Source organism: Triturus cristatus, chromosome 4_1 (genome assembly GCF_964204655.1).
Source record: "Triturus cristatus chromosome 4_1, aTriCri1.1, whole genome shotgun sequence".
NCBI classification, from domain to species: Eukaryota; Metazoa; Chordata; class Amphibia; order Caudata; family Salamandridae; genus Triturus; species Triturus cristatus.
Window position 1 is genome coordinate 1,039,707,117 of NC_140585.1, and position 26,202 is coordinate 1,039,733,318.

Here is a 26,202-nt window from a genome sequence, read left to right on the forward strand (position 1 = left end):
GCATTTATATAGTAAAAATGAAAGTAATTTGGGAGGTGGATATGTTAGTCAGTTATTTGGAATGAGAAGGATAGCGGAGGGATAGAAGAGGGAAAAGGTTTGCACTTATATAGCGCATGCTACCCATGATGAGGCGTTGAAGCGCTTTTTTGGCGAGTAGCACGCTATTCCGGAGCCCATAAAGGATTAGTGGTGAATTAGTATAGTTAAATATGAAAGTAATTTGAGTGGTGCATGAAAGCACGTGTATAGTTTGGTCAGTGTTTCACCTTGAAAAGCATTTTTTTGTTTTCTTAAAAACTTTAGTGCCACTCAACGGATCGGTACGAAACTTTGCAAAAAATATTTTTTTTTCACTTACGGTTAGGCATGATAGGAGGGAGTGGTCAAGATGGCGGCTGCTTCGGACGCTCCGTAAACGAGCTCCGCACAAAATCCATTAAAAATATCCGGAATCCCGGCACCTACTGTGCAGATAAGGCCACAGGATGCCGGCGCCTCGGCGGATACTCTGGAGCCCTGATCGGGTCGATAGCAGCGGGCCCACGTCCTCCGCAGGGCAACTGAAGATTGCGGCAAAGACCTGCTTGCCCACTTGAATCTCAGCTTCGGCTTCTGCCAGGAGACCTGTGAGGGTGTGGAGGCAGGAGGTGGCGTCGGCCCCTCAGTGGGTGTAAAGTTACACAGGCCGGAAGGGGAGACAAGTGGTGCATAGACACGTGCGGACTGCGGTCCGGCAGCTCTGCACCAGATAGTGGCGAGCCTCCAAACCGCCACAACGGACACCAGTGGAGGTGGCTGCGCGAGGCACTGATGCTCCACCATGCGCAGCGTGATAACAGCGGTGAGTCGGACTGTGGCCTGCCCGGGAATGGATCCTGTGCTTTACCCGCAGAGCGGCCTGCAGCCAAAGCAAGGACGTCGGGCGCTGCATGGCCCGCCATGGGCTAAAGGACACCCTGGAGGGATTTCAAAGAACGAGATAGCTCCTGCAGGGGAACCATACCAGAAATCCAAAGGAATATGCTACTTACCAGTATGCATCTGTTCTTGGCATGTACAGCTGCAGATCTATACACTGTGCATAGATCGCCATCTGGTGTTGGGCCCGGATGTTTGCAGTTTGTTTACCTCTTGGAAAGTCTTTGGAAGTAACTAGGTTGGTGACTCCTCCTTTGGTTCGTATTGCGCATGGGCTTCGGCTCCATCCTCAGATTGTTTTTCGCCAGCAGGGAAAGATGGAGCGTAGTAATAACAGTAAAGAAACCCATGTGTGTTGTATCTAAATAAGATAAACTGGAACGGATACAGGTATCCGGGGAGGCGGGTGGGCGTATATAGATCTGCAGCTGTACATGCCAAGAACAGATGCATACTGGTAAGTAGCATATTCCGTTCGAGGCATAGGAGCTGCAGATTATACACTGTGCATAGATTATATAGCAGTACCCAACCCTAGCGGCGACCACCGGCATCCGTTGCAGTAGTTTGAAACAGTGTTTTTAGTACAGCTTGGCCCACACTAGCTTGTTGCTTGGTTTGCACATCTACACAGTAATGTTTTGTGAAGGTGTGTGGTGTTGACCATGTCGCTGCTTTGCAGATGTCATCTAGTGGTATGTTCCCTAGGAAAGCCATAGAAGCCCCTATCTTCCTTGTAGAGTGGGCTTTAGGGGGAACCGATAGCGTTCGTTTTGCTTTGTGGTAGCAAATCTGTATGCATTTTACAATCCACCTAGCTATCCCTGATTTAGAAATAGGGTTGCCTTTATGTGGTGGAGAGAAAGAGACAAATAGCTGTTTGGTTTTTCTGAAAGGTTGTGTTCTTTGGATGTAGTAAAGTAAGGCCCTTTTAACATCCAGTGTGTGTAAAGCCCTTTCCGCAACGTTTTGAAGTTGTGAGAAAAAGACTGGTTTAGATGGAAGGGAGAAATGACTTTGGGTAGAAATTTTGGGTTGGTGCGGAGTACAACCTTGCTCTGATGCATTTGAAGAAAAGGTTCCTGTATGGCGAGTGCTTGTATTTCACTAACCCTTCTAAGGGAAGTGATGGCCACTAGGAATGCTGTTTTCCATGTGAGAAATTGCAGCTCACATTTATGTAATGGTTCGACAGGGGGTCCCATTAGCCTCGTGAGAACTATATTCAAATTCCAGACAGGTGAGGGTGGTACTCTGGGTGGAATTACTCTTTTGAGGCCTTCCATAAAAGCTTTGATGGCAGGCACCCTGAAAAGTGATAGGTGCTTCCTGTTCTGTAAGTAGGCAGCAATTGCTGCGAGGTGTAACCGAATGGATGTATATGCTAGGTTACACCTTTGTAGATGGAGCAAGTAACATATGATGTGCTGTATGGACGCATTTAGAGGATTGATTGTGTTGTTGTGGCAGTAAACAACAAATCTTTTCCACATTGCAGCATAGCATGCCCTAGTAGTAGGGCGTCTAGCTTCCCTGATAATATTCATGCAATCAGGGGGAAGGTTAAGGTATCCGAATTCTAGGACCTCAGGAGCCAGATCGCAAGGTTGAGCTGAGCTGGGTCCGGGTGCCTGATCTCTCCATGGTTCTGGGTTAGGAGGCATGGTGAGAGGTGTAGCTTTTGGTGTGGTACTAGCGAGAGTTCCAGCAGTGTGGTGTACCACAGTTGTCTGGCCCATGTTGGAGCTACTAGGATCAGCGTTAGGGAATGCTGTTGTATCTTTCGCACCACTAATGGAATTAGTGGGAGAGGTGGAAAAGCGTATGCAAATTTGTTTGACCAGTTCATCCATATCGCATTGCCTTTGGTCAATGGGTGTGGATATCTGGCGGCGAAGCTTGGGCATTTTTTGTTTTCGTGGGTGGCGAATAGGTCTATCTGTGGATGCCCCCACTTCTGAAAGAACGGGTGAAGAACCTGTGGGTGAAGTTCCCATTCGTGAATTTGTTGCGTTTGTCTGCTGAGCAGATCTGCCACGGTGTTTTGGACTCCTGGGACATGTTGGGCCAGGAGAAAGATTTTCTGTGGAATTGCCCATCTCCATATGCTCTGTGCTAATTGAGAGAGCTATGGAGAGTGTGTGCCCCCCTGTTTTTGAATGTAGTACATGGCAGTCATGTTGTCTGTGCGAATGAGGACTGCCTTGCCTGAAATCTGCATCTGGAAGGATTTTAGGGCTAGGAAGATTGCCAGCAACGCCAAATGATTGATGTGGAGTAACTTCTGTTGCGACGTTCGTGTGCCCTGTACTGTGAGATGTAACAGATGAGCTCCCCAGCCGGAGAGCGATGAGTCTGTTGTCAGGATTATTTGTGGAACCGGGTCCAGGAACGGTCGACCTCTGGAAAGGTTTGTGATGTTCCACCACTGCAGAGAGCGATGGGTGCGACCGTCTACCAACACCAGATCTGTCAGTTGACCCTGGGCCTGGTTCCACCGGCGCGCTAAGCACTCTTCGAGTGGACGCATCTGGAGTCTTGCATGGGGCACTATGAAAATGCAAGAGGCCATCATCCCTATCAGTTGCATAAACACTCTTGCTGGGAGAGAGTGTTGAAATATGAATTTCTGACGCAGAGCCTGTATGTTTGCAATCCTGGCAGGATTGGGATAGGCTATGGCTTTTGAGGTGTCTATGGTGGCACCGAGGTATTGTTTTGTGTGTGATGGTACCAGGTGGGACTTTTGGTGGTTCACTGTGAAGCCTAGCTGGTGAAGCAGTTGGATTGTAATGGCGGTGTGTTGCACACATTGTTCGTAGGACGTGGCTTTTATTAGCCAGTTGTCCAAGTATGGGAAGACGTGAATGTGCTGTCTTCTGAGGTGTGCAGCCACTACTGCTAGGCACTTGGTGAATACCCTTGGTGCTGTTACCCCGAACGGGAGCACCTTGAACTGGTAGCGTTGCCCGTCCACCACAAATCTGAGGTACTTTCTGTGAGCCTGGTGTATTAGGATGTGAAAGTATGCGTCTTTCAAGTCCAGAGTGGTGAGGAAGTCGTTCTGGGAGAGGAGTGGAAGAACCTGTTGAAGGGTTACCATGTGAAAATGGTCTGAATGTATGCAAGTATTTAGAGGCCTGAGATCTAGGATAGGTCGTAGAGTCTCGTCTCTCTTTGGAATCAGAAAGTACAGGGAGTAGACCCCTACATTTTGTTGATTTATGGGGACCTGTTCTATGGCTTGTTTTTGCAGGAGGGAGATTACCTCCTGTTTTAATAACGTAGCAGGTTCTTGAGACATAGGGCGTTGCCTGAGTGGAATGTTTGGGGGGGTAGATGTTAATTCTAGGCAATACTCTGAATGAATAATTTGGGTCACCCATCTGTCTGAGGTAATTGTCTCCCAGACGTGAAGGAAATGTTGTATTCTACCCCCGACTGGAGTGGAATGGTCTGGAGGGAGCGGGGGAAAGTCATTTGGTAGGCGGTGTGGCAGAGCGGGCGGTATTTGTCTTGCCTCTGCCCTTATTATTATTGCCTCTGTATCCGCCTCTTTGATAACCCTTTGTGAAGGTAGATTGAGGAGGGGATTTGTATGACGTGGATGCACTATCCGAGGAGTAGCCCCTGCCCCGAAAGGAAGAGCGGCGAAAAGAGCGCCTAGGAGTGTGCGACTGTAGGGCTCCCATGGATTTCGCCGTGTCAGTACCTTTTTTCATCCTTTCGATGGGCTTCAACAACTTTTGGGCCAAATAGATGATCTTGGTCGAATGGGTGGTTCAATATAGAGGCTTGTACCTCAGGTTTAAAACCTGAAACTCTGAGCCAGACATGGCGACGGCGAAGGACACTGGTGTTTATGGCCCTGGAGACTGTATCTGCTGCATCGAGGGCACAGCGTATAGAGGTATTAGTTATTGTTTTTCCCTCTTGGATCAATTCATTAGCCCTATTCCTGTATTTTTCAGGGAGATGGTGCATGATGGTCTCTAACTCATCATAATGCGCCCTGTCGTATCTGGCCAATAGCGCTTGCGTGTTGGCGATACGCCATATATTGGCGGCTTGTGACGCAGTGCGCTTCCCTGACGCGTCTAGGAGCTTGGACTCTTTGTCAGGTGGTGGTACTTCGCCTGACGCCTGAGAATTTGAGCGCTTCCTAGCTGTAGATACCACTAGGGAATCCAATGGTGCAGGGCCTTTAATGTATGAAGGGTCTGTGGGGGCGGCTTTGTATTTTTTCTCTATACGGGGGTTTAGGACCCTGGCCCTGACTGGGTCTTTAAAAACCTCTGGTGCATGTTTGATTACTCCCTTTAACATAGGTAGAATGGCAGTGGACCTATGTGCATTATCGAAGGTGTCTAGGAGAAAATCTTCCTACACTGGGTCAGTATGCAACTCCACCCCGTGGTATTGTGCCGCCCTTTGTAGTAGGTGGTGAAAGCCTAACGAATCTTCAGGTGGGGATGGCCTAGATGGGTAAAGGTCATCCTGTGGGACATCTGGGATGTCCGGATTGTTATAGTCGTCCCATGGGTCTGGAGATCCAGTACGGGTGGGGTCTTGTGGCACATCTGCTGGATCATAATAAGGGTCTCCTAAATCATCTGGGACAGGAGACAAGGTTGGGGAACGATGAGGCAGGGGTGGTGGAGGTGGGGAGGGTGGTGGAGGTGGGGAGGGTGGAGGAGGTGGGGAAGGCACTCTGAAAGGGGAGGTAGCAGTGTCTTTCCTCTTTGGAGGTGGAGGTGGAGCTGGTTTGTCCAAGTGTCTCTTTTTTGAAGACAATGTCAAATGTCCAGTTTTTGGATCCTTGGTGAGTGTCTTTTGCAGAGGATCCGGTGTGAAAAGTTCTTGCGACACTGGTTGTTCGGTCGGTGCCGAAGTTTTCGGGGCTGACTGCTTTTTAGGTTTGTCTAAGCCGTGCTTCTTTGGGACCTCCGATTTTTTGGTCGGTGCCGAAGAAGGCTTCGGCACGGGAGTGTCTGTGCCGAGGGCCTTGTGATGTTTGGTCGGCACCGGAAGGGCAGGTTTCGACACCGAAGGCTTTGGTGCTGGGTTCGGTGTGGAGGTGGAGGCCGATTTTTTCTTCGGTGCCGAAGGGTGTTTTTCGGTACCGCTGGTAGGCTGGCTCGAGCCCGAGCTGCCGGAAGGCTTAATAGGCTTCTTTACCGGGCCCGAAGGTGGGGTGTGAGAAGCAGTATCCTTGGTCTTGCCTAGGTCCGAAGGCGAAGGTGTGACCGAAGCCTTTTTGGGTATCGGCGTGGGTGTGGGAGGGGGTATTGTACTCACAACCCTCTGCGCCGGGGTGATGTCCTCCACATCTGAGTCGTCGGCCTCAGAAGCACTGACGAGGTCGTCGTCCTCTTCTTCGATGTTCTGCTGTCCCGGAGCTTCGACGTCGTCCCCGAAGATGTTGACTGGAGCGGAGGTCGAGGAGTGCGCCATGTTGCGTCTAGCCCATCGATCTCGAATAGTCTTTTTAGAGCGAAAAGACTTGCAGGCGGGACAGTCTCGGGCCTCGTGTTCAGGTGAGAGGCAGAGGTTGCACACCTCATGAAGATCAGTGTGGGGAAACTTGGACCCACATCGAGGGCACTTCTTGAAGGGAGTTCTTTCCATCAGCCGAGACAGGAGCCGGAATAGGCCCGAAGGCCGCCGTCGACGACCGGAATCGAAGAAGTGCCGAAGAGAAGGTGATTAAGATGATTTATTATCTGAAGGATCTCGATGAGCGAGGATTTTTGCGTCGATCGTTGAACTGGAAAAGTTCGGAACCGGAGCGCGAAGTATTACATCCGAGCCCGATGGCGGAAAAAAACAATCTGAGGATGGAGCCAAAGCCCATGCGCAATACGAACCAAAGGAGGAGTCACCAACCTCGTGACTTCCAAAGACTTTCCAAGAGGAAAAACAAACTGCAAACATCCGGGCCCAACACCAGATGGCGATCTATGCACAGTGTATAATCTGCAGCTCATATGCCGCGAACACTCTGTTTACGACTCTCTCGCTCGGAGGGCCCCTTTGTTGTGGCCAACAGTCGGGTGTCCATATTTCCGGACTATACGGTGTTGGTACAAGCCAAAAAGAGCTTCTTAGGCGCTCAGGGATAATGGAATACAGTACTCTATAATGTTTACCTCCAAACTCAGGATAGCAGTGGATGGCACCACCTACTTCTGGAAAGACCCGGACTCCGCCTGGACACGGCTGGAAGCACACAATGAGGGACGACCCGCTCGAGATCATTACCTTCCAGGAGAGAGACGTGTAGGAGCCCTTGTGGGGCCGCACCGAGCGGAGTAAGGAGCGGGCATCTCCTTTGCAGACCGAAATAGAGAGCGCAGCAGCACTACAGGCGGTGGTGGAGATAGGGTTGAAGCAACAGAAGACCATGGAGATGGATTCCTCGTCTGGGTGGAAGTCGGCAAGATCTGACTCTGTCTCCTCATGAGGGGACGAGACTGGCCTCCCGGTGGTAACACCCCAGAGGGCAGATGATATAATCGGATATCCTTTACTGAACGCTGCTTTGCTGTTACGAAACTGTGGAGAAAGAAATGGGGAGGGGTGCAGGGAGGGACAGATTCACTTAGAATTATATGCTAGCTGCTAGGGACCTTGTCTGCAATCTATTACATGCAGAGCAATATATTAGCCAGGACAACCGTAATCTACTAACTAAGAGATGGGCTGGTGCGGAGTGTTTTTCTGATGCAACGCTCTTGCCAAACCCCTTCTGGTGAGGCCCTTATAGGCTAGCAAGAGGAAATATTCACTAAACGTATGGTTGTACTTCACAGTTTGGACGCTCAGGCGTTGCTGTACAGCCCCGGGATCTGGGAGTTGTTGGGGATTGTTTAGGTTTCTTTATGTTTGTTTTCTTTCTCGATTTGGTTTGCATGAGGAGTACAAGACCGAATACGAGCTGGAGGGTTGGGAAGTGACCAGGGGAGGAATAGAATACAATACTGGCGAACATGGCTAGCTCCAGACTGTCAGGAGCACTCAGGTCCTGGAATATTAGGCGGATGGGATCAAGAGATATAATATCCACAGATATCTTAGACGGAGAGGGTTCCAGGTGGCCATGCTCCAGGAAACTCATTTAGTTGGGTCTAAGATAGATAGGTTGAGGCGAAAATGGCATGGCCAAATCTACGCCACCTCTTACTTGGCGTACACCAGGGGGACCTTAATATGGCTGCAGGCAGGGACACCGTTTGAACTAACCCGCTCACTTATTAACAAAGAAGGCAGATATGTCCTACTGGAGGACAGATTGTGTGGTAAAGTGATTTAATTAGGGAGTATTTATGCCCCCAACCAAGTTCAGACTACCTTCCTCCATTCCCTCTCCACACCCATAGCAGGTACATCCCCAGACTTGCTAATAGGGGGAGGAAACTGGTAGGCGGGAAGGGAGATTGGGTAGGACACTTGGGACTAGTAGATGATTGGAGAATACAACACTAAAACAAATGCACCTTCTCATACTTCTCCAATGTCCATGGTTTACACACCAGAATAGACCACATTGTGTGCTCCCCTAACTGGCCCAAAGTGTTGCCCTTTGAATATTTAGGGCAAACTATATCAGATCACAACCCTGCCTTAATACGATTTGTACCAATAAGGGATGCCCACCTGCCCCAACGCGGCGGCTCAAACCGGCCTCACTAGAAGACGCATGCTACCACAATTCTGTGGCAGAGGCGGTCTCAGGTTACTTTACTAATAACCCAGGTTTGGCATCCTCAAGTCTACTAAAGTGGGAGGCTTTTAAAGTTTTTATAAGAGGCTTATGTATTGGCCAAACAGTTGGCGTCCAAGTGGAGATGCATAGGGAGCTACAGGCCTGAAAACACAAATTACACGCCCCAGATAACTCTTTAGTACCCAACATGAACTCCAAGAAGAGGTCCGAGAGATGAGAAATCAATACAATACCATCTTAGAAAAGCTGCAGGCCCACGACTATAAACAGTATATTGAACGAGATCACGATGCGGTCCGGCCAGCTCTTAGCATGGCTTATCAAGCCGGAATCCCGAGGGTCTCCAATTACAAACGTACAGAGAAATGATGGTCAGCCACTACACTCCCCCACACTCGGAGTTCTATGACTATTATAAGAGTTTGTACTCTGCCTCCGTACCCCTCCCGGAGGAATCTCTAACCACTTACCTGGTGCACACACCCCTGGAAAAACTGACCGAAAAGCCCCGTATACAACTGGGAGCCCCCTTCACTATCCAAGAAATTCGAGCAGCCGTCAAGGACATGGCGACAGGTAAAACGCCTGGCCCAGATGGCCTTCCAACCGAATTCTATGCAGCATACATTGGGACCCAGGCCCCACGCCTCGAAAACCTACATGCAGAATCCTGGCGATTTGGTGCCCTCCCGGATTCCACAGATGATGCAGCAGTTATCCCTCTGCCCAAAACTAAGGTGCAGGGAGCTATGGTCACAGAGTTAGGTCCCCATTCCATGCTAAATTTAGACTTCAAAATCCTTAGTAAGGTACTGGCTCTCCGGCTACTCCCCAACATGAAGGCACTAATACACACAGACCAAAGTGGATTTATCCTTTTGCGTAACACCTCCCACAACATCAGGAGACTTTACCATGTAATGTACCACCCCACAATATGTGTAAAGCAATGCTGTCTGTGGACCTCCAAAAGGTGTTCGATATGGTACGCTGGGATTTTCTGTTTGCTGTGATAAAACAGATGGGTCTAGGGATAATTGGATCAAGCGGATATATACGGCCCCGGCAGTCAGAGTTTTACAAATCCTTCACGGGTATGGTCCGTGGCTCATTGACCGAGTTACGAAATTGATGGGAACGCATTCTGAGGCGCAAACTGACAGATCCAGAATGGCAGAGGATACTAGCCTCTTCTAAAAAAGTCTCTTAGAACACACAGTTGAAATACCTCCAATTCAATGACCTCCTATATGACACCACACATGATACGAGCAGTCCACTGAGGTGACCCCTGCCCAAGATGCGGGCATTTGGATGAAATTTTGCTCAAATGGTGTGGGAGTGCCCGCAGCTACATACAGCCCTATTGGGAGAAGGTGCTCTCAGTCCTAGATTCCACACATGCGCCCCCCCCGCTCTTTTGAAGCTTGAATTTTGAGATTATACCAGAGACCGGCCTGGAAGAAAGTAGGCACTAGGTTCCTGGACCTGGCACTGGGATTGGCCAAGCTGCGAATAGTGGTAGAATAGAAATCAGCAGAGGGACCGCGAGCCAGGGCTTGGAGGGTAAATGTAACCCAATGGGCAGGGGAAAAAGAGCCCCCATGCCACAAACTTATCCTATTGGTAGACATAGACCGTTTTAGTGGAAGGAATTTTCAAAAAACGTCACCTTTTTGGTTCAGCTACTGTGTTGAAAATTTCGGGGTGATCCATCATGAGGGGGATGGGAAAAAAAGGGGGTCTCAAAATGCATTTTCCCAATTTTATTTCTATGGAGATCTTTAATTTTTTTAACACATCTACAGCCCGAACCGCTGAATGGAATTACACCAGATTTGGCAGAAACCTAGATGTTGGTCCAGAAAGCATTTTTTGATTTAGTGTAAATCCATTCAGTATTTTCAGAGATATTTAAGTTGAAAAAATATAGATATATGGTAGCCCAAAATCCTACTGAAATTTGACTGGCTGCCAACACTTCAACCAGGAAGTGTTGGCAGCTATCTTGGGACTTGATTGAACCGAGTCCCAGAAAAAATGTAGCGGAGCAGAATTGCTTTTGGACAGAGGGACAGCTGCATGTTCAGCAGCTACCTCTGTCCAAAAGCAATGCAGATTCCCGCAGTACGCGGGGAGCCAGCAGGGACCTTGAGACACTGCTGCGGTCCCCAACAGATAACAGTGGGTGCCCCAGGTGGGACCAGGGCACCCAGTATTGTGGCCAGGCCCCGAGGGATGGGGTAACAGGGGTCATAATGGTACTGGGGAGGTGGGGGTTGGGGTGGGGAACGGGGGGCACGGCTCCCCAGTCTTTATAATTTAAAAACATAAAGAAGAAAAAATGCTACCGGAGGCCCCACTCCCTTTCTACACCACTCTGCAATCATGCCTCCTGGTAGGGGGGTGTAGTCCACTCAGCTGCTGAGTGTCCATAGGGGCCAACAAGCCCTCCTGTTACCTCCAGTAATTCCAACACAGCCCCCTTCCTCCACCATTCTGCAGCAACGCCTTTGGCGCACTGATGGTGGTGGTGGGGCGGGGCCAAATAAAGTCCCCTGCGTCCTGAGGGCCTCAGGACTAAAGCAGCCTTTTTTACCCAACCAGTAGTGTGCCAGGAGGAGTGTTTGCAGAGTTGTGGTGGGAAAAGGGGATGTGGCCTCCGAAGACTTCACAGCAATCCTGCCACAAACAGATGCTTACAGGGTAACATATTCCATGTGTGGCTGTAAATACACATGCTCTGTATAGACTGTAAAGCAGTCCCTTTCCAAAAGTGGTAGCTAACCTGTGGGTGTTGAAGTTGTTTGAAAGAGTACACAGCACTGCCTGACCTACATTAGCTTATTGGCGAGCTAAGACATCAACACAATAATGTTTAGTGAAAGTGTGTGGTGTGTAGGCCATTTAGCTCCCGTACAAATGTCAGCTATTGGGATATTGCCCAGGAAAGTCATGGAACCCCCTATCGTACGAGCAGTGTGTACCCTAGGGGGTTTATGCAAAGTCCTTTTAGCTTTGGCATAACATGTCTGAATGCATTTAATTATCCATCCAGAAATGCCCGACTATGGACTTTCCTTTGTGACGGGACGAAAAAGCACCAAAGATTTGTGTAGTCTTAAGGAACTCTTTATTTCTGTAAATTTAATACATTGCAGTTCTTTTGACAGTGTATGAAGAGCTTTTTCTGCAACTGAATCTGGTTGTGGAAAGAAAACAGGTATTCAACTGACTGAGATGGAATCACTTTTGGAAATAATTTTGGGTTGGTTATAAGGACCACCCTATCACTGTGTAACTGGAAGAAAGGTTCTTCCAAGTTTAAAGCCTGGAGCTCAACAACATGCGAGTGAGGTAATGGCCACCTCAAAAGCAACCTTCCAAGATAAGAATTGGGGAGGCGAGGGGTGTAGGGAAGGACAGTTATGCAATGGATCAAATAGATGACCCATAGTCTGGTAAATACAATACTGAGATTCCATGCGGGTGCAGGTGAAAATCTAGGTGGAATTACTCTTAATGCCTTCCATAAATGCCTTAATAACTGGTAAGATAAGTCTGGTTTGTTTTGTTGATAGGCAGGAAATGCAGCTTAACGTAGACGTGTTGAAGTGTAAGCCAGGTCAGAGGTCTGCAAATGAAGAAGGTAGCAAACAATATATTGCACAGTTGCATTCATTAATTTACTCTGACAGTAGAAGACAAATCTTTTTCACTTCGCTGCGTAACACGCACAACTTGTAGACCTCTGAGCTTCTTTAAAAATGGTCATACATTCAGGTGGGAGATTAAGGTAACCGAATTCTATGATCTCAGGAACCAAATTTCAAGGTTTAGCTTCTTTGGATTTGGGTGCCTGATGTCTCCATGGTTTTGAGTGAATAGGTCCAGGTTGGGGAGAAGCTTCTCGTAGGGAACTACAGAGACTTCGAGCAGTGTAGCGGACCATGGCTGGCAAGCCCAAGTGGGAGCTACTAGAAGGAGGGAGAGAGACATTTGCCTGAGCTTCCGAATCACAAATGGAAGAAGTGGTAGAGGTGGAAAAGTGTAGGCAAATATCCCTGACCAGTTCATCCATAGATCATTGCCTTTGTAGAGTATGGGAACCTGAAGGCGAAGTCTGAGCATTTTACGTTGTCTGCAGTTGCGAACAGGTCTATCTGTGGAACCCCCCCCCCCCCTACTTGTGAAAGTATGGGAGAAGTACTTCGGGTGGAGTTCCCACCTGTGGATTTGTTGCCTCATCCTTCTGAGGAGGTCAGCAAAGTGATTGTCCATCTCCAGGAGGTGTTACGCTAGCAGGTGGATTTCGGGACATATGGCCCAATGCCAAATCGCCCGAGACAGGCGTGATAATTGAAGAAAGTGCCCCCCCCCCCTACGTATTTGTAAACAGTACAGTCATGTTGTCCGCCCAGACCGAGACAACCATGCCTGCCAGGTGAGTTAGAAATGCTTTCAATGCTAGGTGAACAGCTTTAAACGTGTGGTAGTCGATGTAGAGACCCTGGTGTTTGGTGTACCAGAGACCCTGAACCATGAGATTCTGTAGGTAAGCACCCCATCCTGTAAGGGATGCTTTCGCTGTGATAATGATCTGGAGAAATGGCCGTCCCTTTGATATTTTTTTGGGGGGTTTCCACCACTGCAGAAAGCGGTGTGGCTATCTACAACACTAGATCTTGTAGCGGTCCCTGTGATCAAGACCATTGGCACACCAGACATTCTTGCAACAGGCGCATATATAGCCAAGCATGTGGTACTATTGCAATGCAAGATGCCATCATGCCTAAGAGCTGCATAACTATCTTGACTGCTTTGTTTATTGTATTGAAACTACTGTAGTAGCGTTTGGATGTTTTGAATCCTAACTTCATTTGGGTGTGTCAAACCCAACTGTGTGTTGAGCACGGCCCCTAAATACAGCTGAATCTGTGAAGGTTAGAGGTGAGATAGTAAACCCCAGTTGATGGAGAAGATGGAGAGTAGTCATAAGTGTACTGGCTTTGATGAGCCCGTAGTTCAAATATGGGAAGACATGAATGTTCTGTCTGCGCAGATGTGTTGCCATCACTGCTAGGCATTTGGTGGACATATGGGGGTTGAGTAGTGACTCCGAATGGGAGCACTTTGAACTGGTCATTCCTTAGGTACTTGCGATGAGCTGGATGAATTGGGATGTGGAAGTAAGCTTATTTGAAGTCTAATGCGGACAGTCGCCTTGTTGGAGCAGTGGCATCACATCCTGAAGAGTGACCATATGGAAGGGGTAGATTCTTTTCTGTAACTCCAGTTCTGTAGTAGGGGTATCTCTGTGATAGTCATAATCTAGTGAATAGTCCCGCCCATGTGCGGGGACCCCAGAGCAATAAAAAATAATCTCTTAAGGTGTCAAGCCATGCAGACCTGCTTCTACACTTAAGAGAGAATTTAATTTAAAGACAGATAATGCAGCCTATACCCACAGGCTACACTGTCCAGTACTTCAACTAGGAAATTCCACCAACATCCACAAACAGCACTGCCTGCCCAGCTTTTTCCACAAGGAAAAACCCTGCCTCTACCAGCAGAAGCCTCTGGAATGATAGAGAGAAAGGAATGGACAGACAAGCCCCATAGGCTGCCATTATGTGGCTCAGAACAGGATACTGTGCCTTTAAGAAAACTTTCCAGAACTTTTCCCAGTATCCCAGAATGCACAGCAGGTCCCTTTTACTTTCAGTTCTTTTTGAAGGCGTAACACGCCAGATCTGTATCATTCCTTACATTAATAAATATCTCTCCACCGGGGAGAAGGGCGGGCGCTTATGACTATCACAGAGATACCCCTACTACAGAACTGGAGTTACAGAAAAGAAACAACTCCTTCTGTAGTAGGGGATCTCTGTGTATAGTCATAATCTAGTGAATAGAATGGCAAGTCCATCCCCACACCAAAAACGGCGGTGGAGAAGAATTCAAAATAACACCACTATTGTGCGAACAAATTTCGCAGTGAAGCCTGCCCAACCTGAGCATCTGCCCTGGCATCCGTGTCCAGACAGTAATGCTTAGTAAAGGTATGGACCGACCTCCAAGTGGCCGCCTTGCAGATTTCTGCAATCGGAACATTACGTAGCAAAGCAGACGTAGCCGCTTTGCCCCTGGTGGAATGAGCCTTAGGTTTACCCCCAAGGTCTCATTAGACTTTTGATAACACAATTGTATACAGGACACAATCCACCGAGAGATGGACTGTTTGGAGGTAGCAAGACCGGTCCTGACTGATCCATAATTGATAAACAATTGGTCTGACCTACGAATATCTTTGGTCTTATCAAGATAAAACTTCAACACCCTCCTAACGTGCAGGGAATGTAGAGACCGTTCCGCTGGAGAAGAGGGATTCTGAAAAATGTAGGTAAAGTTATGGTTTGGTTGACATGAAAATCAGAAATAACCTTAGGAAGAAATTTAGGGTGAGTACGCATAACAACCTTAGCAGCATGAAATACAGTATAAGGTTCTTGACAACATAACGCCTGAAGTTCACTCACCCTGTGGGCCGATGTAATGGCCACTAGGAACGCCGCCTTCCAGGACAGGTGCTGCAACGAAGCCTTGTGAATAGGTTCAAAAGGCTCCCTCATCAATCTGGACAGCACCACATTCAATTCCCAGGAAGGCGAGGGAAGTCTGACAGGAGGGAACACCTTCAAGCCTTCTAAAAAATCCTTGACCACAGGGATCTGAAAGAAGGAAGTCTGTGAAGTGCATTTCCTGTAAGCAGTCAAAGCAGCGAGATGAACCTTAATGGAGTGGAAATTAAGGCCAGACTGCGCCAAATGTAAAAGATATAGAAGGATGACATCTTCCTTACAGGTCGTCGGGTCAAAGTTCTTGGACTTGCACCAGATGCAGAATCTCTTCCACTTGTAAGCATAGGAAGTCCTAGTGGAAGGACGTTTAGCCTCCTTCAGTATGTCCATACAATCTTCTGGTAGATTCAAATGGCCATATTGCACTATCTCAGGAGCCATGCCGCCAAACTCAAAGACGGGAGATTGGGATGCACCATCCGCACCCCGAACTTCGTGAGAAGGTCCGGCCTGCACGGCAGCCGCATGTGAGGAAGGAGAGACCGGTGTAGTAGGTCCGTGAACCACCACTGCCTGGGCCATTCCAGGGCAATGAGGATCATCCGCGCCCCGGACTTGGACAGTTTGATGAGCACCGCCGGAATCAGGAGGATGGGTGGAAAAGCGTACAGAAAGCTGTTCGACCAGTCGATCCATAGCGCATTCCCCAGCGTCCCCTGCTGGTAGTACCTGGATGCGAAGTCTCGGCATTTGCTGTTTTCGGCGGTGGCGAACAGATCTACGTCTGGAGTTCCCCACCTTGCGAAGACTTCTCTTAGTACTTCGTCGTTTATGACCCATTCGTGGTTTTCCTGAAGCAGCCTGCTCAGTGCGTCCGCCTGAACATTCTGCACCCCCGGCAGATGCGTGGCCGTAATCATCAGTCCCCGGGCCAAAAGCCAGTGCCAGATCGCCTGCGCCTCCTGCGACAGAGTGCACGATCTCGACCCCCCCCTGCTTGTTGAGGTAATACATCGTGGTTGTATTGTCCGTCTGTATCAGCAGCGAGGGGGTCTGGAAGGACGGATGGAAGGCCTTCAATGCCAAGGAAACGGCTCTGAGTTCCAGGAAATTGATGTGGTACGTAGACTCCAACAGGGACCACTTTCCTTGTATCTGTAAGTCTCCGGAGTGCGCTCCCCAGTCTTGGAGAGATGCATCCGTCACGATACTCGTCGTGGGAATGTCCTTGTGGAAGGGAACCCCCCTGAGGAGATTTTCCGCCGAACACCACCATTTCAGAGACTGAAGAGCATGCAGAGACAGTCGTATCTTGTCGTCCCAAGAACCTGTCCTCTGATCCCACTGATCTTCCAAGCACTCCTGTAGTGGTCTCATGTGCAGCCGTGCGTGAGGAGTGAGGAAGATACAGGAGGCCATCGACCCCAGCAGCGAAGACACCTTCCTCACTGTCGTCGATGGAGCGGTCATGAGGTCCTGAGCCTTCCGAAGGAGCGATAACCGTCTCTCCTCCGAAGGAGACACGCTTGCTGACAGCGTATCTATGGAGGCCCCCAAGTACTGTATGCACTGGACCGGAGTCGGGACAGATTTGGACATGTTGACGTGTAACCCCAGCTTGTTCAAGAGAGCGCACATCCTCCGGAAGTGCACCTGCGCTTCCGAGAAAGATGAGGCCTTGTTCAACCAGTCGTCCAGGTACGGGTAGACAAACACCTTGTTCCTCCGCAGGTGCGCCGCTACCACTGCCATGCACTTCGAGAAGGTCCTGGGCGCAGACTTTAGCCCGAATGGCGATACTGTGTATTGATAATGATTGGCGCCGACTTGGAATCGCAGGAACTTCCTGTGTTTTCGTGCAATGGGCACATGGAAGTACGCATCCTGTAGGTCTATGGCACAGAGCCAGTCTCCCCGTTGCAGCGGAGGGTAAATCTGATGCAACGATAGCATGTGAAACTTCTCTCTGCGAATCCATTTGTTTGCTTGCCGCAAATCCAGAATGGGCCTGAACTCGTTCTTGTCCTTATTGCGAACCAGGAAGAACCAAGAGTACAGACCTCTTCCCCTTTGAGACAGAGGTACGTCTTCCACCGCATTTTTCCGTAACAGGATGTCCGCCTCCGCCTGGAGGTCTCACAGTTGATACTGCGAGCTTACCGGCGGAATCGCTGGAGGCGGTCTGATGAACCGAAGACTGTATCCATTGCAAACAATATTCAGCACCCACTTGTCCTGAGTAATTTTTCTCCAATCTGCCAGAAAAAATTGAATGCTTCCTCCCACTGGAGTGGGTAACGGTTGCAGGGGAAGTAGATGCTCAGGGCCGAGAACCCGGCCGGGCCCTTGGTAGCAGTAGCGGACTGCTGGCCCCCTCTACCCTTCTGGCATTTCTGGAAGGGTTTCCAGAACTGCTGCTGCTGGTGTTGCTGCTGTCCCGAGGCCTGCCCAGGCCCTCTGCCCGCAGACCCGAACCGTCTCTGGAACGGGCGCTGCTTCTTCTCGGGCTTCTCCAACCAGACAGCCGTCAGGGTCTCTGCCTCAGTCTTCATGCGGGCCATCTCGTCGTCCGCATGCCTGCCGAAAAGGGTTTCCCCCGAGAAAGGCAGATTGGCCACTCTATGTTGAGCCTCTGGCTTGAGCGCGGTAAGGCGCAGCCACGCGTGACGTCGTTGGTGGACGCCATGACAATACCCATGCGCCGCCAGCAGAGACACATCAGCTGCCGCACTGATCACCTGGTTCGATAGCAGCATCCCCTCGCGCAGTCTCCAAGAAGTCTTCCTTCTTGTCGCGAGGCAGCAGCTCCGCGTACTGCTGGAGAGACTCCCACAGGGCACGGTCGTAACGCCCCAACAGAGCCCCGGCACTTGCCGCCTTCATGGTGGTAGAAGCCGTCCCACAGACTTTCCTGCCCGCTGAATCTAGCCAGCGGCTCTCCTTGTCGGGCGGAACCGTCGATGAAGGGGTGGTAGCATGCTGCTTCCTCGCCGCCGTCACAATGACCGAATCCGGCTTCGGGTCCATCCTCAAAAAAGTCGGGTCCGAGTCCGGCGCCCGATACTTCTTCAGGAGCTGTGAGGGGGCGGATTTCGTCACCGCCGGAGTGAGGAACAACTCCATAGCGGGCTCCACCAGTCCCGGCACTAGAGGCAGCAGGGGGAGAGACAGTTGCTTCTTGTGCAGCGTCTCGAATATCACGGACGTCGTAGGTGTCGGTACCGTCACCGTGATTCCCAACTTGGCTGCACCCCCCCTCAGTAGTACATCCTGGAAGGAGACTAGATCGTCAACCGGCGACACCCTCGTCCCTGGCGAGTCCGACAGCGTCGGTGAGAAGTCCCTGGCAGATGATCGTGTTGGATCTGCGCCTCCTGCAGCGTCGCCCCGATGTTGACGACGAACGCCCACGGCTCCGCGATCTCCCTCTCCATCCGGAGCGGGAGCGTGATCTCCTTGGCTTCGGTCTGTCCACCGGCCTCGCCGGGCCCGGCGACGGTGGCTTACCCTGGCGCCGCGGCCTTGGAGTTCCCTGCTGCGGCGTCGGATACCTGGGCAACGAGACCGACCGTGGCGGAACCGCGGGTGGGCACGAAGGCGTGCGAGGCGGAATAGAACGAGGAGGACGAGGAGGAGGCGGTGGTGGTGTCGGTAGGGGTGGAGGAGGAGGCGGAGGAGATGGCGTAGGGATCCGCGGCGCGGGCTCCTGTGGCAATGGAGAGCAGGGCAGCGACCCCGGCCTCGTCGGCGTATACACTACGGAGTATACCGAGCCCAGGGACTTCCTGCGCAACCTAGACGTCGATGAATCCCTCTTCGACGTCGAGCGCCTCCTAGACGTCGAGCGCCTCCTAGACGTCGAGCGCCTCCTAGACGTCGAGCGCCTCCTAGACGTCGAGCGCCTCCTAGACGTCAAGCGCCTCCTAGACGTCAAGCGCCTCCTTGACGTCGAGCGCCTCCTTGACGTCGAGCGCCTCCTTGACGTCGAGCGCCTCCTTGACGTCGAGCGCCTCCTTGACGTCGAGCGCCTCCTTGACGTCGAGCGCCTCCTTGACGTCGAACCCTGCTTCGACGGCGAACGCCGCCTCGACGGCGAGGGCCTGCGGCTGGCCGGCAACGTCGGGTATCCTCTCGACGGCGACCTTCTCCTCTTCGCCGATGGCGACAGGCGACCTCCACTCGATGGCGAGCGCCGACGCCGGGCCTGATCTCGGCGTCGATGACTTGACTGCGAAGTCGACAGCGTCGACGAAGACGATGTCGTCGACGGCGGCCTGTTCAGCTCCCTCGACGTTGAGCGTCAGGGCTCTGGGGAGAAGGTGAACAGACCGTAGTCACCCCCCTCGACGCCATCGACGTCCCCCAGAGGCCTCAGCATGGCCAGAATCAGCCCCTCCTGACCCACCTTGTGCCTTCAGCCTTCTGTCCTCCAGGACTTGGAGCCTGATCTTCATCCTTTCTCTCAAGGTCCTGGCCGAGAACGAGTGGCAGATTTCACACTCCTCCGGCACATGGGACTGGGGAAGGCAGACGATGCACACCCTGTGTGGGTCTGACTTAGCCTTCTTCCTATCGCACTCTGGGCACTTGTCAAACAAGCCAGGCATGATGACAACACCAGAAGGAAGGCCACAACACTAAAAGCACTTGAAAAGTGACAAAATCACCAAATAAACCCTTGAAAAGGGAGAGCTCAATGCTCCAGGGTCCTGCTAGCAGGAGCCGGAAAAAAGAACTGAGAGTAAAAGGGACCTGCTGTGCATTCTGGGATACTGGGAAAAGTTCTGGAAAGTTTTCTTAAAAGGCACAGTATCCTGTTCTGAGCCAAATAATGGAAGCCTATGGGGCTTGTCTGTCCATTCCTTTCTCTCTATCATTCCAGAGGCTTCTGCTGGTAGAGGCAGGTTTTTTCCTTGTGGAAAAAGCTGGGCAGGCAGTGCTGTTTGTGGATGTTGGTGGGATTTCCTAGTTGAAGTACTGGACAGTGTAGCCTGTGGGTATAGGCTGCATTATCTGTCTTTAAATTAAATTCTCTCTTAAGTGTAGATGCAGGTCTGCATGGCTTGACACCTTAAGAGATTATTTTTTATTGCTCCGGGGTCCCCGCACATGGGCGGGACTATTCACTAGATTATGACTATACACAGAGATCCCCTACTAAAGAAGTGTTCTGATAGTATGCAATGATTTACGGGACTGAGATCTAACATGGGCCAGAGTGATCAGTCTTTTTTGGGAATTAAAAAGTATATGAAGTACACTGTAGAACCTTGATGTTTTTTCCATAGTACTGCTTTTGCTACTACACTTATTAAAGAATATATTTTCCATTTGTATGAAAATTCAGATAAATCAAACAGGAATGCATAAATAATCACAAATGACATGCTACATAACTTTCCATAACGCCTTTTGGTCATAATCCTCGTGAACACATTTACAAAGCTGTACCGATTAACCCCAGGTATCATAGATAAAAAAATATGAAAAGGAAATAAAATAGAAGGTATGTACATTCAAGGGTATATTGCGAGTTTCTCAGGGAAATACCGGCAACACCAACTGTTTCTTAAAAGTGAAAGATCTGGGGATGCCTGGAATCTGAGGCAGGTGAAGCTATTTAATAGTGCAATATTTAGTCAATTTCATGGTCAGTCGTAGGAGTAGTATTGAAAGAATTGCATTATGGACAGAGAAACGTGGGGTGACTGGGTTTCACAGAGTGAAGGGCCTCAGTGGAGAAATTATTGGCACACCTCACATTTTATTGCGTTAAAAATCATTTTCAATAGATGATGCAGATAGTAGCAGCGGCATGTTAAAATATTGGCAGAGCGGATGAATATAAAAATGATATTTCACAATGGATTTTTGAAAAAAGAAATAAGACTGTTGAGATTTAAGGTACGATTAACAATAGCATATTAAACAGGAAAACCAGTGTCACCAAAAATACAGGATTTACGGTATTTCAACAGAAAACAGACAAAGCTTTATGCAGTACAAGTGTTTGTGGTTAAAAATGACCCGCTTACCACTCTCCACAGTGCACAGCCTTCAGCACACCGACAGCAGCAGTAGTCTGCCGTTCAAAACCTTGCCCTACATGGTCTGCATGAGATCGTGTTCTGTCTTCAAAGAGCATTTCACGAGGCTCGCTGGCTCGAGGTAGGTACTGAAGGTTTTTGATTTCGTTGGTAGTTCTGCTTTTGAAAGATATTGCAAAACATCAATACACTCCATAATTATTAAGAGTTAAGAAATGCCAACATGCAAAGACCAGAAGAATATCGTATCTAATTTGACAGGCTACTTCTCGAAAACAAGGCCTACTCTCTCAACCACATATTTGTTTTTTTTGTGCTTCTATCGTGCAGGCTGCAGAACAAAGTTGATTCTAGGCACAGAGGAGTCAACCTGCAATACATTGTTGTTTGGTAACTGATAACACTCAGGGCCATTTCTAGGTATTTTGCCTCCCTAGGCGAGAATTGAAAAATATCGCCCCTCCCTTTTACTACCATCACTCTCTCCCCCTGTCATCCAGGCTAGAAGAATTAATGCATTAGATATTCCCAAACTCATGTTTTTGCCGCCCTCCCCCTTTTGCCGCCCTAGGCAGCTGCCTAGTCTTGCCTAATGGTAGAAACGGCCCTGAAACACTGCTTAAGATCAACTTCGAAATGCCAACAAGCAGGGCCTCGAAGCCAGTCAGGAGCGGATCTGGAGCTGCCACTGAGCTTCCACCTCCTTGAAGCTGTACTTCAGTTATTCCTTAAACCCCTAGGTCACTTTGTAAGTGTAGAGAACGTTGTGGTACAGAAGCTTCCCACAACAGCGACAGATCAGACAGTCCAGACACAACAATGCTCAAGAGTCTTCCTGGTTCAGACCTTGGGGATGCTCGTATTTGGAAGTTCAGACATTCCAGAGGGTTTGTCAGCAGACCATTGATCATGTAGGGTACTCTCTTTGCCATCATCACCCTACTGTAGGCAGGACAGGCTTTTCTCCTTTTAATGCAGGCCAGAGTGTACTGGCACTGCCTCAACTAAATACACTTACTGTAGAGCTGGTGGCAAACGCAGTGCGCCAGTCTCCTTGATGAATTGTACAGGTAGGCAAATAGGTACCTCGAGGGTGGTTGTACTCTCAGCTGATGCTACAAAGGCCACCAGAGTATAACCGAAGGCTATTTTTTCCACAAGTGCTAGCTTACTTCTGCCGAGGTGGATGGGGCTTACTAGCTCAGGTAGGGACTGTAATATAGGAACTTAACAGACAGAAGCTCTAATTCTTTACATTGTGTATTGATTAAATCACAGGGATCTACTGACCCAATGTATTTAATTTTCCAGAGTGATTTATCTACATCTATACTTCTACGCCCATACAAATCTATAAATACATTTGTGACACCACAGGACATTCCACACGAGGCGGCTCACATCAATGGCCTTACAAGATAGGGGCATATGAGCCAGACTAAGTATGTACCCAAGAACTGGAACAGCATTCCAGAATCCATCAACACCTCCCCAACTCTTCAATGTAAAACAAAATACTAAACTACCCCTCCAATCTTTCGTTGGCAGCATCTTTTTCTTTGGCACTTCACAGCACCACTCTGCCTTTTAGCTAGGTTTGCACTATACGAACAGTACATACACACAATTGACAAAGGCAATCCTGTACAACCCAACCATACCTAAAGGTATCAAGGTGTACAAGGTTATAAGCAAAGCAAACCGTACCCATCAGAAAAGGTTTTATCGAAAACGTAGTTACCCATTACTAATATAGCAACTCTTCACACAGATTCCTCATCTACAGATGCCTAAAGAGCAATATATAATTTATTAGATGTATGTCTGAGGAGATCAAGGCCATCAATTTACAAAAACAAAATGAACACTTTTTTTTTTAATTTTTATTTAATTTTTTCCGTCCAACCAGCAGTAATATATCGTAAATACATCACATTTTCACATATTAGTTGTACATGTCACATGAGATTACCAACTATATGATATACATATTTATCACATTGCAGCAATACATACTTAGTAAATGACAGTCCGGTATGGTAGAAGCCGTCGTCCTGACTGGATCTGCCTCAACATGTCACACACATGTATTAGCTATACTTTATCTTTGCCCACCATGTTTGTGTTGGAGAGTGCGTAGTCTGGTAGGTCCTAATGTTGTTTCGGACTCTGGGGTTGATTGTAAGTGCTGAACTAATGGTTCCCAGAAGTCTCTGGGCCGTGAAGCCTGTGGGATGTCTTCGGCATAAGTCTCTAGCGTCGTTTTGCAATAAGTCATATCCGTGATCCAGTCTTTGAATCTTAGGGGCCTCTTGCTCCCCCATCGTATAGCTATGCGCCTCTTAGCAAGCAAAAGGGCGACCGTCAAAAATGTCCTACGCCTGGCGAACGTAAGTTTCCGTACACCCAAAATGCACACCAAGGGTGTGTTGGGTATCTGCTCCGATAACATCTCGGTAAGTGTGTTTGTGATGTCTCGCCAATAGACCTGGAGTTGAGGGCATGCCATATGTAAGAAATCTGCGTTTGGTGCATTGCATCTCTGGCAGTTATCCGTCTCCCTATGTCCGATTTTGTGTAATTTAGCCGGCGTGTAGTATATTTGATGCAGGAACTTGAAGTGGATAATGCGCAGGTTGTAATTTGACGTAAGAAGCGTGTGTTGCGTACAGCTATAGTGCCAGTCTTGTTCATCTATTGGTTCACCAAGTGCTATTTCCCACCTATTGGCTGCGGAATTAGGCGTCCTTGTCTGTTCCTCTTGTGCCGCGTTGTATAGGCGCGTCACCAGTTTCTGGCATGTAGGTGCTGTTAATAGTATTTGTAATGTGTTCAATTGCATGGGTTCTTCTGGGAATGCAGTGTATAATTTCCTAATTTCCATGCACAATCGTAGATACGCGAATTTCTTCAGGGGGACTGATAGGCGAAAGTGAGGGGTCTGCCAAGGAAATAAATTTGTGTTGAGGGAACATAGTACCCATAGTGTTCAACCTCATCTCTGCCAGCAAAGTGTACATTTTCTTTTCCTGTGTGGCTGTGAGTTTGGGATGTCGAGCCATGGGTAATGCCCTTGCGTATATCGGGAGCTTATGTGCTCTATGTGCCAGTGTGTGCCGCGCCCTAGAGGTGCAGTGGGCTGTTTGTATCTTATCCCGTGGTGTATACTTCAGCGGGTACGCTATAAGAGCAGTCAGTGGCATGGGGTGTACGCTATCTTTTTCCACTGCAATATGCAGAATATGCGTGTGAGGTTTCGTCCAATAGTGTGCATGCTGTGCCAGCGCGCAATAGAAATATAAATAAAATTGGAGATCCGGCGCCCCAAAGCCCCCTAAATAGTATGGTTGAGTCAGGACTTTCCAGCTAGTTCTGGCCTGCTTTCCTGCCCAGGTTAGTCGTTGCAAAGTAGAACGTAGTCTGGCAAATAATGCCTGCGTTAACCATTGAATATGCTACTTACCAGTATGCATCTGTTCTTGGCATGTAGGGCTGCTGACATTCATATCTGTGCATAGATCGCCGCCTAGTGTTGGGTCCGGATGTTTGCACGTTGTTGTCCTGGAAGAGTCTTCGAAGTATCCTGAGATCGGTGACTCCTCCCCTGGACCACAGTGCGCATGGGCATCCTCTCCATCCTCAGATTGTTTTTCGCCATTGTGGCAGTGATGGAGTAGATACAGAAAGTGATGACCATGCTATATAGTAATTCTGAGAGCTGCAGCTGCTACAGGCGCCGGGGAGGAGGGTGGGCGATATGAATGTCAGCAGCCCTACATGCCAAGAACAGATGCATACTGGTAAGTAGCATATTCAGTTCGAGGCATGTGGGCTGCTGAATTCATATCTGTGCATAGAATACATAGCAGTACCTCCTATTAGCGGCGGCCACCAGTGCCAGCTGCAGCGGTCTGAAAAAGAGTTTTGAGAACAGCCTGTCCTACAGCTGCCTGCTGTTTTGAGTGTACATCTACACAGTAGTGTTTGGTAAATGTATGTATAGTGGACCATGTGGCTGCTCTACATATTTCCTGTAAAGGAATGTTTCCCAGGAAAGCCATGGACGCCCCTAACTTACGTGTTGAATGGGCTCGTGGGGGAATCGTTAATGTGCGTTTAGCCTTTTGATAGCAAATTTGAATACATTAAACGATCCATCTGGCTATACCTGCTTTGGAAATGGCGTTGCCCTTGTGTTGTGAAGAAAAGGCAACGAAAAGTTGTTTTGTCTTCCTAAAGACTTTAGTTCTGTCTATATAGTACATGAGGGCTCTTTTTACATCTAGTGTATGGAGCATTCTCTCCGCTACATTTTGTGGATTTTGAAAGAAAACAGGCAGTTCTACAGTTTGATTCATGTGGAACTGTGATATTACTTTAGGCATGAATTTAGGGTTGGTACGAAGTACGACCCTGTTTGCGTGAACCTGTATGAATGGCTCTTGAATGGTTAGTGCCTGGAGTTCACTAACTCTTCTTAACGAAGTGATTGCCACTAGGAAAGCTACTTTCCAGGTGAGGAATTGAATCTCACATGAGTGGAGAGGTTCGAAGGATGGACCCATTAGTCGGGTGAGGACCAAGTGGAGGTTCCACACCGGTGCTGGTGGGTGTCTTGGGGGAATTACTCGTTTAAGTCCCTCCAAGAAAGCTTTGATGGCAGGCACTCTGAACAAGGAGAGGTGCTGCCTGTTCTGGAGATAGGCTGCTATTGCGGTCAAATGGATACGTATTGAGGTGTATGCCAGATTGCATCGGTATAGGTGTAAGAGGTAACAGATTATATTTTGAATGGATGCGTCTAGCGGGTTAATGTCATTGTTGTTGCAGTAGATGACAAACCTCCTCCATTTAGCTGCATAGCAGGCTCTGGTAGTGGGTCTCCTGGCCTCCTTAATGATCTCCATACAGTCAGGTGGCAGGTTTA

At 49.0% G+C, this 26,202-nt stretch overlaps 1 protein-coding gene across 3 annotated transcripts in view; it reads right to left on the reverse strand.

The window, feature by feature from the left end:
• The window catches only part of RSBN1L (round spermatid basic protein 1 like), a 395,874-nt gene that overhangs the window by 60,508 nt on the left and 309,164 nt on the right, over positions 1-26,202 (reverse strand). For 2 of the 3 annotated variants that reach the window (XM_085654005.1, XM_085654003.1), the window contains one exon: positions 21,264-21,434. In XM_085654005.1, the coding sequence (XP_085510131.1) occupies positions 21,264-21,434 (171 nt within the window). The remainder of the gene's footprint in view (positions 1-21,263; positions 21,435-26,202) is intronic. The other variant, XM_085654004.1, reaches the window with a different exon arrangement.